The sequence below is a fragment of the Equus caballus genome, chromosome 18, assembly GCF_041296265.1.
Source record: "Equus caballus isolate H_3958 breed thoroughbred chromosome 18, TB-T2T, whole genome shotgun sequence".
Lineage (NCBI taxonomy): Eukaryota > Metazoa > Chordata > Mammalia > Perissodactyla > Equidae > Equus > Equus caballus.
Genome location: NC_091701.1, coordinates 51077654 through 51091999, shown reverse-complemented (window position 1 = coordinate 51091999; position 14346 = coordinate 51077654). Strand labels below are relative to the sequence as shown.

Sequence of the window (14346 nt, the reverse complement as noted above, 5' to 3'; positions counted from 1 at the left end):
AACATGGTTAGTTTTCTACAGTCATATTAGTTTTTTAGTTATGTATTTGGTAAACTGAGATGTCCTGTTCAGACTTTTAGAATACATGTATATAGTGCTTTTACAAATTACCATTCATCCCCAGAAACTTAAACTTTTGTCTTTATCAGTTAGAAGAAAATCAGTTTTGTCCCTCCCTCCCCTAAGGTCTTAAATGCACTCATCCATTAAATCCTGGTGCTCATTTTTCCTGGAAAGCTTTGTCTCTATCCCTACAATTCCTCCCCTTCTTACTCCTTTTTGCCTCCAGAGATGGCATAGCAGTGTTTAAGAGCCATTCTTGTTTCAGTCACACACACGTAGACCTACGCAAAATATCCACTTTTATTCGTAAAACAAATCTGGCTTTTTACTTGATTTGAGGGGTAGGAAAGGATTTACATCACAAGTAAGTTATTGGTCATCTTTGGTGGTTCTACTTCAAGAAATTTAATCTGTTTTTTAAGAGATCTGTCAACATCCTGCTGAAATTTAAATGATTTTAGCATAGTGAGTATAAAACTAAAAAAAGAGAGTAGATTTGCATTTATCTATATTAGTCCTTTTCAGGGTTTTTAACTTATCTAAATTTTTGATGTTTGAGATATTTGTATCCCTATAGATCTTTTTACTTATAACCTAAGGTGACATTTATTTTTACCTTTCCTTTATCTAAAATTATGAACTTATAAATAGTACTTACAAATGAAAAATAGTATTTTTGAATACTCAGTGTATTTCAGACGCTGCTAGTATTCGAAACTGCATAATGAAAGGAGCTCCTTGAGCTGCTCACAGTCTAGTGTGAGTTGAGAGTGATGCCATCATATGTGAGGAAGAAGGAAAGCTCTGCCTGGAGGGTAGCAGAGAGGGCTTATGGAGGTCGGTGGGGGGGTTCTTGAAGAAGAAAAGGTGCTCACCACGTGAAGTGGAGTGGTTAGGGATTGTCATATTCAAAAGCATGGGGAAAAAAAGTTGTGTGGGGAACCAAGTGAATTGTTTTTGCCTAGCCAGTTAGAGGGGGTGAGTGCAGATTTTGGAAATTTAAGTTGCTGCTAGATTAGGATGGGTCTTGTGTTACAAACGAGATGTGAGGTCTCACCTGGGCGGTGAGTCATGCTGAGATTCCTTAAACAAAAAAAACCACCTGATCAGATATGTGTTTTAGGAAGAGAACTGCCTACAGTTTGAATGCTGGTAAAGGCAGATGGGAGAAGATTTCTTCTACTATTATTAGAGACTTATTCAAATTAGAACATCATAATTTCTAATGATAATTTTTCATTTCTGTAGATAATATATATTTTATATATAAATATATTGCATACTGTATCACAACGTTTTACGCTTTGGCTCTAGAGTGAAATGATACATGGATGTAAATGCTTTAAAAGTTTGGTGATTTTCATTGATAAAATTTCTAAACTTTGTATATGGATAAAATGAGCATTCCAAGATTTTACATTTAGAAAATTTTAAATTATAGATTGCTAATAGTATCTTTGCCTTTTTTCTCCAAAAAAAAAAAAAAAAAAAAACTATAGGTATTTACCTCCTGAATGTTTTGTAGTTGGAAAAGAACCACCAAAGATTTCCAACAAGGTTGATGTGTGGTCAGTCGGAGTCATCTTCTTTCAGTGTCTTTACGGTAGAAAGGTAAGTTAATGTAGACCAGATTCAGCTGTAGAGAGAGAAGTTGAATTTTCCCCTCTTAAATGCAAAGTCTCATTAACTTGAAGTCAATTTAAATTCTTCCAAGGAAAGCTAGGCTTCTTCTCTATTTCTTCCTAAAATTTCTATGCATCAGAATTATTTTAATGTCACAACAGTTTACTTGGCCTGCTTTTTGCCTTTTTTTCCTTGAGAAGTAACACTCTGTCAACAGTGTTAACATTTCCTCCTGTTAAACTGGAGTCAGAACACTTTCCATTATCTTCTATTCTCCCCACTTCCTCACATCCTCTACCCCATGCACACACAGTTTGGCCTAGGCCTAGTTTCCCTCTGTGCTTCCTCAGGGAAATTCCATCAAACTTAATCTCAATTCTTCGCAAACCCCTCTTTATATTAAAGTGGGAACTACAGGTTCCCATAGATGATATCTAATCCCTTCCTCAGTATGGAAAGAGAGGTTAAGGGACTTGTCTGGGAATTCACTGCAAGTTAGGACCAAAACCAGAGCTATTTCATTTATTTTATTCTTTGGGCTTTTTACAGAGATTTCCACTACTTCTTTATCTCTTCTCTAATCAAACTTTATTTTTTAAACATTCAAAGTTTTAAATTTCTTTTTGTTTGTATTTTATCTTTATTACTTATATTGCAGCAGCATTATTTTCTATGGTGTATTTGCAGTGTTTCAGCCATGTTGAGGATTGATTAGATGGGCTTTTGCAGCCTGCTATCAGTTATAACCTGTTTCTATGAGATTGTATCCCAACTTCCAAATAACTGACAGGATTTTTTAGAACACAAATCATTTGTATTTTGGGAATTTATTGACAACAATATCTCTGTTTAAATATTTTGTGAGATAAATTTCTCAACATTTTATTATTGTTGTTGTTTTTTAAGCCATTTGGTCACAATCAATCTCAACAAGACATTCTTCAAGAAAACACAATATTGAAAGCCACAGAAGTCCAGTTCCCTGTAAAACCGGTTGTAAGCAGTGAGGCAAAGGTATTAAGTTTATGTAAATGTTTTTGAAGTAAATGTTATTTCATAAATTGTGCTTAAAACAAAATAAGTACTTAGTAAGTAAAGTAAAAGGGATTGCTACCACAGGAAAGTCTGTCCAGTAGGGGCTGGTGATTTGCTCTGTGAGAAAGAGTTGCTTAGGCCCTTGGTTATGATAGTTTTCATCTTTTAAGGACCCAAATATGGTCCCTGGTTCTTTGTTTGTACCAACTTGCTTTGAAAATTAGGGAAAATCACAAGATCTGGGCCTGTTGTTACCTTTATGTTTTACATATCAGCTTATGTTAATACTGAGATATTTAAGTGTGTAAGAAATAATAAAAGTAGTAATAACTGCCATTTATTTAATGCTTATTATGTGCTAGACATTGTGTTCATACTTTTTATATGTTATCTTTTTAAACTTTTTAAATATAGGTATTTTTGTTATTCCCATTTTATAAAGTAGGAAACCAGGCAAGCCATAGCAAAAGTACCTTGTCCAGAATCAGACCAGCTAATAAAATGGCAGAGCTGTGGCTCAACATATCCGCTTCTCCTAGACTCCAGAATGCACACCTTTGTCCATTATGCTGTGCTGCACTAGCTCTTGAGAAAGCCTGACCTCATCGTCTGCTCTGCTATGTGTAGCAGTCTGTGAATCTATAACAGACAGCTTCCTGTAGTTCTAATTTATAAATGTCTGTGTAATAACATGAAATAGCAAAACTTTTATGGTATTTAATATCTTCCCTTCATCCTGTTGGCCTTTCACATTTGTATTTTTACTCTTGTTTTTTTATACTCATCACAAAGCTCATTTTTCTGTGACTCCCCCATTGGAGTCTTCTCTTTTTTTAAACCCTGTGAAATTCGTAAAAAGCACATGAAGTTCCCGTTTTCTCTGGTATGAATAGGCCATAAGAATAATTCATAAACAGGCATTATATAGTTTCTATACTCTCAGAGTATAGATACGCACTGCTGGATCTTGCCCCTGATCGAGGTCATAGTGGCCTTTGAATTGAAAATGTACTGCTTTTTGTTAATCTCAGTATTTATTGGAACTGTCCTCTATTTCATTTTCTGTAACATCTTTATTGGTTTTTTGCAAGTTGTTTGAATGATTTTTAGAAGATTTTGACAATTAAAAAGATAACATATCCTTTCTTTAAAGCACAATTATTTTCAAGAGGTAAATATGACTCCTTTAAAAAGATTTTGATAGTAACTAGCGTCTAAATTTTGTCTTCCCTTTCTATCTACAGCATCAGTGAGAACAGAAACTAAATTTAGTCAATGCAAGATCCTTTTTTTTTCTTAATACTGACAAAAATGACCAGGAATTAGTGTAGTGTGCCAAAAAGAAGTCCCATTTAGGCATCTCTGGTTCGAGCCTAGGCTCTTTATAGGTGCCACAATCACTGTTTTGGAATCTGGGGAAGGTCACATTGTTGGTTTTTCTAACCTCTTGTCCTCCTTCACCAAGTACCTCCGTTGACCTTGTGTGGGCATCTTAAGTACATTACTCCTCACAGACTTTTTAACCTTGCTGTTGGTACTTTTCATCCTCTCACACTCTGTCTTCAACATATCAGTCACTCTTGAATTTCTTTCCTCCATCTTAATCATTTTCAGAGTGGTCTCTGAAACTTTTTTTATTTATTAAAGACTTAAAAAGATAAAACCTATGGGATCAGAAAGACTTCTGATGAATGTGAGTAAGCTAACCATGGTATGATAATGGGAAGAGCTAGTTTGTTTTTAGAGAAAAAAATTACTTTTAATAAATATCAGAGCAAAGAAAATGCAAGAGTTACTTCTTAATATGGTTAAACTTTGACTTAAAGTTATATATCTTAGTTTTCCTACAGATACTTTAATTCGTGAATTTATGTGGCAATTAAGAATTTCAAGATAAGCTAAGGTTATTTCTAGTGTGAGCAATAAGAAAGGGAAACAATTATCCCTTAAGAATGTTTTATCTTTTGCAAAAAATGTATGAATCTCTCACATATAATATTAGATGAAAGAAACCAGGCAAAGGAGAAAATAATCTATCATTCCATTTATGTAAAGAAATAATAAAAACTCAACTATGGCATTAGAAGTCAGGATAGAGGTTACCCAGGTAGGCTGGGGGCAGAGCCAGTGCCTGGAAGGCGGCATGAAGAGACTTAGCAGGTTCTGGTAAAGTTCTTTTTCTTGAATTAAATAGATATATTCACTTTGTGTTGTACACTTATGATTTGTGACCTTTTTAAAAAATATAAAAAATCTTTATTGAAGTATAACGTAAGAAGCTATTTTCAAGGATAGAATATATAAAGCCAGTTTGAGAAGGAAAAAAGATAGTGATCTACGGACAGCTGATCTTCAACAAAGGTGCCAAGAAGATACAGTAGAAAAGATAGTCTCTTCCATAAATGGTGTTGGGAAAACTGGACAGCCACATGCAAAAGAATGAAGGTAGACCACTATCTCACGCCTTACACAAAAATAAACTCAAAATGGATCAAAGACTTGAAGATATGTCCTGAAACTATAAAACTCCTGGAAGATAACATCAGTAGTACACTCTTTGACGTCAAACTAAAAAGGATCTTTTCGAATACCATGTCTTCTCAGACAAGGGAAACAAAAGAAAAACAAATGGGAGTTCGTCAGACTAAAGAGCTTCTGCAAGGCAAAAGAAACTAGAATCAAAACAAAGAGACAACCCACCAATTGGGAGAAAATGTTTGCAAATCATATATCTGACAAGGGGCTAATCTCCATAATATATAAGGAACTCACACAACTGAACAATAAAAAACAAACAACCCAATCAAAAAATGGGCAGAGGATATGAACAGAGATTTTTCAAAACAAGATGTACAGATGGCCAACAAACACATGAAAAGATGTTCAATGTCACTAATCATCAGGGAAATGCAAATCAAAACCACACTAAGATAATCACCTTCAGCCTGTTAAAATGGCTATAATCACTAAGACTAAAAATAACAAATGTTGGAGAGGGTGTGGAGAAAAGGGAACCATCATACACTGCTGGTGGGAATGCAAACTGGTGCAGCCACTATGGAAAACAGTATGGAGACTCCTCAAAAAAGGAAAAATGGAAATACTATATGACCCAGCTATCCCACTACTGGGTATCTACCCAAACAACTTGAAATCAACAATCCCAAATAACATATGTCCCCCCATGTTCATTGCAGCACTATTCACAATAGCTAAGACACGGAAACAATCCAAGTGCCCATTGACTGATGACTGGATAAAGATGATGTGGTACATATATACAATGGAATACTACTCAGCCATAAAATGACAAATTCATCCCATTTGCAATAACATTGAAGGACCTGGTGAGAATTATGCTAAGCAAAATAAGCCAGTCTGAGAAAGACAAACACCAGATGATTTCACTCATATGTGGAATATAAACAAATACGTGGACAAAGAAAACAGTTCACTGGTTACCAGGGGAAGAGTGGTGGGGGGGAACCTATGTGGTAACAGACAAGAAATAATGTGCAACTGAAATCTCACATTGATGTAAACTATTTATGAACTCAGTAAAAAAAAACAGTCATTATTATATTCCATTATTCCATTATTTAGGTTTTTCAAAAGTGTCCTGATACACAGTGTTAACCTAGGAAATGAAAACACCAATAGAAGTGTCACTTCAGTATTCCTTTCATCTAAAGAAAGTCTTTATGCTCAACAGGAAAAAAATATTATGGCCAAAAATGGCATAATTACCTCTGGCCAAACTATGCTGATAATAAAATGGAAGGAGAGTGAGAGGATTGTTTTAGCAGAAGAAAAATTCTAGAAGAAAAAAAGTCTCCAGAATTTTCTAAGAAATTCAGCTTTCCACATTCAGCATGGTACTGGAAATCCTAGCCAGAGCAATTAGGCAAGAAAAGGAAATAAAAGGAATCCAAATCAGAAAGGAAGAATTAAAACTGTCACTATTTGCAGATAACATGCTATTATATGTAGAAAACCCTAAAGACTCTACAAAAAAACTGTTAGAACTAATGAACGAATTCAGTACAGTTGCAGGATACAAAATCAATATACAAAAATCTGTTGTATTTCTCTACATTAATAAACTTATGAGAGAAAATAAAATAACCCATTTACAGTTTCATCAAAAAGAATAAAATACCTACAAATAAATTTAACCAAGGAGATGAAAGACCTGTATACTGAAAACTATAAGACATTGATAAAAGACACAAACGGAGGGGCCAGCACCATGGCTTAGTGGTTAAGTTCAGCGTGGTTTGCTTCGGTGGCCCCGGTTGAGATCCTGGGCGTGGACCTACACCACTGATCAGCCATGCTGTGGCACATATAAAATATATAAAATAGAGGAAGATTGGCACAGATGTTAGCCCAGGGCTAGTCTTCTCAGCAAAAAAAAAAAAAAAAAAAAAGACTCAAATGGAAAGATATTCTATGCTCATGGATTGGTAAAATTAATATTGTTAAAAAGTCCATACTACCCAAAGCAATCCACAGATTCAATGCAATCCTATCAAAATTCCAATGGCTTTATTCACAGAAATAGGACAAACAATCCTAAAATTTCTGTGGAACCACAGAAGACCATGAATAGCCAAAGCAATCTTGAGAAAGAAAAACAAAGGTGGAGGCATTATGCTTCTTGATTTCAAACTATATTTCATAGCTGTAGTAATCAAAACAGTATGGTATTGGCATAAAAACAGACACATAGATCTATGGAAGAGAATAGAGAGCACAGAAATAAATCCACACAGGTATGAGTGATTAATTTACAACAAAGGGCGCATGAATATACAATGGAGAAAGGCAGTATCTTCAATAAATGGTGCTGGGAAAACTGGACAGCCACATGCAAAAGAATGAAACTGGACCACTATCTTAGACCATACACAAAAATTAACTCAAAATGGATGAAAGTCTTGAACATAATACCTAAAACCATAAACCTTCTAGAAGAAATGTAGACAGTTAAGCTCTTGACGTCAGTCTTGGAGAGGATTATTTGGATTTGACACTAATAGCAAAGGCAACAAAAGCAAAAATAAGTGGGATTGCATCAAATGAAAAAGCTGCTTGCACAGCAAAGGAAACCATCAAAATGAAAAGGCATCCTACTGAATGGGAGAGAATATTTGCAAACCATATATCTGATGAGGGCTTAATATCCAAAATATATAAAGAACTCATACAACTCAACAACAACAAAAAGTCCAATTTAAAAATAGGCAGAAAATTTAATAGACATTTTTCCGAGGAAGACATTCACATGGCTAACAGGTGCATGAAAAGATGCTCAACATCACTGGTAAATCAGGAAAATGCAAATCAAAACCACAATGAATTATCACCTCATATCTGTTAGAATGGCTGTCATCAGAAAGACAAGAAATGTTGGAGAGGATGTGGAGAAAAGGGAACACTTGGGCACTGTTGGTAGGAATGTAATTTGGAAAACAATAAGGTTCCTCAAAAAATTAAAACTAGAAATATCATATGATCTGGCAATTCTGCTGCTGGGTATTTATCTGAAGAAAAGGAAAACACTAACTCAAAAAGAAACATGCACCCCATGTTAATTGTAGCATTATTTACAACTGCCAAGGCATGGAAGCAACCTAAGTTGTCCATCAATGGATAAGTGGATAAAGAAACTGTGGTGTATATATATACAATGGAATATTAGCCATTAAAAAGAAGGAAATCTTGCCATTTGCAACAGCATGGATGGAGCTTAAGGGCGTTATGCTAAGTGAATTAAGTCAGAAATAGACATACCGTATGATCTTATATGTCAGATCTTTAAAAAAATAAAAAAGAGCTCATGGATATAGAGAACACATTGGTGGTTGCCAGAGGTGGGGGGGAGTGGGGTTGGTTTGGATGAAGGGGGTCAAAGGATACAAATTTCCAATTATAGAATGTCCTGGGGATATAATGTACAGTATGATGACTATAGTTAATAATACTGTATTGTATATTTAAAAGTTGCTGAGAGAAAAGATCTTAAAAGTTCTCATCACAAGAAAAACATTTGTGCTAATTTGTAATATTAACTAGATTTATTGTGATGATAATTTCACAGTATATACAAATGTTGAATCATGTTGTACACCTGAAACGAATACAATGTTATATGTCAATTATACTGCAAAAAAAAAAAAATACCATATGATCCAGCAATTCCACTTCTAGGTAAATACCCCAAAAAACATGAAAGCAGGGACTCACACAGATCATTCATAACAGCATTATTCACAATAGCTAAAAGGTAGAAAAAACTAAAACATGTCAATCAACAGATAAATGGATAAACAAAATGTGGCATATACATGCAGTGGAATACTATTCAGCCTTAAAAATGAACAAAATTCTCATGCATGCTACAACGGATGACTCTTATGCTGAATGAAATAAGCAACACACAAGGACAAATAAATATTGTATGTTTCCACTATAAGGTATCTAGAATAGTCAGATGGTAAAGAGCATAGAATAGTGGTTGCCAATGCTTGGGGGAAGGAGGATTGGGGAGTTATTGTTTAATGGGTACAGAATTTCAGTTTTGAATGATGAAAAAGTTCTGAAGATGGATAATGGTGATGTTGCACAACACTGTGAATGTACTTAATGTCACGGAATTGTACACTCCAAAAGGATTAAAATGCTACTTTTTATATTATGTATATTTTATTGCACTTAAAGAAAGAATGCAGCTTTCCAGCAGTAAGTTTAAATGGTAGCAAAAATAATTTAGACTATATATGCAAAAGAATGAAAGTTAACCATTATATTAGACCATACACAAAAAATAACTCAAAGTGGATTAAAGACTTGAATGTGGGACCTGAATCCATAAAACTCCTGGAAGAAAACATAGCACACTCTTTGATGTCAATCTTAGCAATATCTTATTGAATACTGTGTCTCCTCAGGCAAGGGAAACAAAAGAAAAAATAAACAAATGGGACTACATCAAACTAAAAAGCTTCTCCATGGCAAAGCAAACCATCAACAAAATGAAAAGACAACCTACCAATTGGGAGAAAATATTTGCAAGTCATATATCTGATAAGGGGTTAATATCCAAAATATGTAAAGGACTCATACAACTCAACAACAAAAAAAGCCGATTAAAAACTGGGCAGAGGATGTAAACAGACATTTTTCCAAAGAAAATACACAGATGGCCAACAGGCACATGAAGAGATACTCAACATCACTAATTATTAGAGAAATGCAAATCAAAACCAGAGTGAGATACCATATCATGCCTGTCAGAATGGCTGTTATTAAAAAGACAAGAAATAACAAGTGTTGGTAAGGATGTGGAGAAAAAGGAACCCTCAAACACTGCTGTGGGAATGTAAACTGGTGAAGCCACTATGGAAAACAGTATGGAGATTTCTCAAAAAATTAAGAATAGAAAACACCATAAGATCTAGCTATTCCACTTCTGGATATGTATCCAAAGAACATGGAAACAGGAATTTGAAAAGATACATGCACCCTCATGTTCACTGCAGCATTATTCACAATAGCCAAGACTTGTAAACAACCTAAGTGCCCATCAGTGGATGAATGGATAAGGAAGTATATAATGGACTACTACTCAGCCATAAAAAAAGACGTATCATGCCATTTGTGACAACGTGGGTGGACCTTGAGGGTATTGTGCAAAGCAAAGTAAGTCAGATGGAGAAAGACAATTATTGTATGACTTCACTCATGTGGAAGATAAACACATTAATATGGAGAACAGATTGGTGGGAACCAGAAGGCAAGGGGGCAGGGGGAAGGGCAAAGGGGCACATGTGTATGGTGATGGATGCCAACTAGACTTTTGCTGGTGAACGTAATGCAATCTACAGAAGTTGAAAAATGATGTACACCTGAAATTTATATGTTGTAAACCTGTATGACCTCAAATAAATAAATAAATATAAAAGATGATGTGGTGTGTATATATATGATGAAATACTATTCAGCCATAAAAGGATGAAATCTTGCCATTTGTGACAACATGGATGGATCTTAAGGGTATTATGCTGAGAGAAATAAGTTAAACAGAGAAAGCCAAATACAGTATGATTTCACTCATATGGAGAAGATTAAAAAAACAACAAACAAATGCTTAGACACAGGGAATAGATTGGGTTACCAGAGGGGGTGGGCGAAAAGGGTACAAGGGCACATTTGTACAGTGATGGGAAAAAAAAAAGTTAGACTATAAAGTGAACCACTAGGGGCTATGAGTTAAAAGTTGAATTTGGAATGAGAATTTTCTTGCTGCAGAAAAACATTTTTTAAGGCTTGAACCTCTAATAAAATGAAATCTATTTATTGTCTTAACTTTGTCCATCCTTCTAAAGGGTTCAGTTGATTGATATTTAAAAGGGGGCCTTAGATGACTTTTTTTTTTTTTTTTAAAGGCCTTTATAAGACGCTGTTTGGCATACCGAAAAGAAGATCGATTTGATGTGCACCAACTGGCAAATGACCCATACCTTCTCCCGCACATGAGAAGATCAAATTCTTCAGGAAACTTACACATGGCTGGGCTGACAGCATCCCCTACACCCCCTTCTTCAAGCATAATTACTTACTGACTTCCCTCCAAAACTGGCATGATATCTTTGAATTGCTTCCAGATGCACACTTGAGTTTGAGAGCATTTGAGTGTTTTTGTTGTTTTCTTTTTTACACAGGACATGGTTGAGAACTGTGATGAAGTTCTTCATAGCGTCATTTGTATGAGACTGGATCATGGACAATGAATAAATGTACACTTCTGACTATAACCTTGAGCAGTGAAGGATGACGGCCTGTTGCACAGAAACAGGAGTACCATGTTAAGATAGAAGAAAAATGGTTTTTTGTTTGTTTGGGGGAACACTGTAAATAACGTTTATAATACTTAAATACATTTGGTTGTTACTAGAGAGTTCTAATATGAAGGGTAGTTTTTCATTATTTAAAAACACATGAAAAAAATATGAGACATATTTCTCACACAAGAACTATAGTGCCTGGATACATTCTTCAGCATTCGGCAGTTACCTGCTGAAACCAAAGTAAGAACTGAATGACAGTGACAGTTGTGTTTTATAGTAATAGAATGTGAGAGTTAGACTCTGGACAAAGTTAGACTTTGTCATTTGCTTGTTCTGGCTTTTACCAAGTTGTACCTCGAAATCATGTCCGTTTTTTTCACTGGTTATGTTAAAGGGAGAGCTCAGATACTTTACACCCTTGACAAAATGAGCTGCTTGTTTTGAAATCAGTTGAATTCACTAAATTGTAATATCTCCAGTGTTTTCAACATGTTACAATTAACAGATATTTTTCTTTTATTACCAGGCCTTGTTCATTAAAACAAGTGACAGTATGTAACCAAATGCAGACCAGTTCTATGCAGGATAATGATAAATTCCCTTCTAGCTCTATTGTAAATTGTTGTACAGATGTCGTATTTCAATTACCAAGTTTCAGCAGCTTATTCTTGTACAAATGTTTAAAAATAGGGCTTTTCTAATTGGATATTGTATTTTTTTTAAGTCTTCTTGAAGGCGCTTTAATTGCTGCTAAATGATGTTGCTTCTTTGCTAAAAAATCGAATGACCTCCTTAAAGGTGCAAGTCGACTGTACATCATAGAGTGATATTAAAAGCGGACATTCATTAACAATCAAGGCATGTAAAACTGATCCATGTTGGACTTGTAGAGTTCTCTAAATCAGTTTCTTGGGTTCTAGGGCTGTGGAGCACATAGATACTAGATTTATAAACTGTTCATGGTTATTCTACATTTCTAGAAGGTTCTTATCAGCAAGATGGGATGATGGTCCCATAAACAAGTTTCTTGTGGTTTGTACAGATTTGTTAAAATGTGAACATTTTCTAATTGCCTTGTATGGTAGAAACCATTATTTTTCAGGATGCTGTATTTCACTCCTGTAAGATTATTTCTTTATTGTCACATTCATAATGCTGATACTTACATGTAAGTTGTCCATGTTGCCGAAAAGGAGGCTATAACTTACAACAGATTCTCCTTAATATTGTACAGTTAAACTGTGGCTCTTATTTCTGATGTTGCAAGCCATTTTGTTTCTTCGTTGTATATAGACACATTGTCTCTTTAAGATGCTGCTGAAATTGTAGAGAATGTAGCCAAAACAGTAATAAACAATGACAGTTAAAATTTAAAGACTATGAAAATTACATTCGAAGGGAGCTTTCAAGATTTAGGGTATTGACTGATTTGGCTCCTTTACTTAAGAATCAGCTGAATAAATCCTTTAAGTATACTTCAAGACAAGTATAAAGTGTTTCAAGCTGTTAAAGTAAACCTAATAACCATTATCAAGGCTAATCCTAGGTAAGTAACACTTAGCACTATCAGGAATGGCGTAAGGGCTATACCTGCTCCTCTGTAGATTAAGATAGAAATCCTATAAAAAAAATATTGACACAGTAATGAAATGTTAGCATTGATTGAGTGCTTTAGGTGCTGCCCGAAAATTTTTCAGTTTTGTTGTTTTGGGTTTTTATCTTTCCAAATCATAAAGTGCTATGTTCATATAGTAACTATTATTTGAAGTCCTGAATTAAAAGAAAATGCCCAGTTTTGCTTAAAATTTTGGTGAGAGATTAAGTGGACTGTACATCTCACATGAAGTTGAATTAGTATAGACCTAGCCTAGATCACTGCTTTACCATATTAATTTCAAATGAATGAAAATGACTGCTGCTGTCAAAATGTAGGAAAGGAGGAAAACAAGCCATAAAACTGCTTCCCTGACCTGGGTTTGGTAATCATTTAGAATCAAAGATGTATTGGAGATGAATTAACTCATAGACTGTCTCTTCATCTTAAAGTTTTCCAAACAAAAGCTATAGGTTTAGGGTACTATGTCAGTTACCCAGCAAGTACAAGATGGCCAGCTGAGCCAAATTGAATAATTTACTGTTATCTTCACGTGGGAAATCGGTGTCTTTCACTAAATAATTTCAGTTGTTCTGGCGATCTTTGGCTCTAATATCCTTTGAAGCTTAAATTGTTTTCTGGTCTCTTGAATTTTGTCTTCAGAATTAAAGCATGTCTTGTATCCCTAAGACAGTAGCCAAGGTCTTCTCCCTTTGAGAGTCAGCACTGATGCAAGGTAAAATGTACAGTTTTTGCATATAATTTTAAAGTTTCTTCGATGTGAATTAGCTATAGTGTGTGCATGTTGAGAGGAAGTAAGGGTAGAAATCATCCTAATAATCTGTAAGTCGGGGAGTTGGGTAGATACTTGGTTGTTTTTCAAAAATAAAGTCTCGGTCTATTTTTTTCCTTACTGGCTGCCATCCCCTTCTCCTAAAAAACAGAACTCTTTCCGGTTAAAGGGACATAAAATGTGAACAAATACTTTTACAGATACCTCATTACATGAAGCCAAAGTGGTGGAGAGCTTCAGTGAAACATTTTAAGAGTATATTGTTTGTTTTGCTGTTCATCGTTACTTATTAAATGCAATAATGTTGATTATCATCAGATGTTATTAGCTATGTTTTAGTGGCAGTGCAGACTCTGCTGTCCTTTTAGATTGTTAGTTTACTCTAG

At 34.9% G+C, this 14346-nt stretch overlaps 1 protein-coding gene across 2 annotated transcripts in view; it reads left to right on the top strand.

The window, feature by feature from the left end:
- TLK1 (tousled like kinase 1) overlaps positions 1 to 14080 on the top strand; it is a 141211-nt gene extending 127131 nt beyond the window's left edge. For both annotated transcript variants that reach the window (XM_023623113.2, XM_023623112.2), the window contains 3 exons: positions 1563 to 1674; positions 2593 to 2700; positions 11172 to 14080. In XM_023623113.2, coding sequence (XP_023478881.1) covers positions 1563 to 1674; positions 2593 to 2700; positions 11172 to 11348 — 397 coding nt within the window. In that variant the 3' untranslated portion in view covers positions 11349 to 14080. The remainder of the gene's footprint in view (positions 1 to 1562; positions 1675 to 2592; positions 2701 to 11171) is intronic.
- Positions 14081 to 14346: the final 266 nt, after the last annotated feature.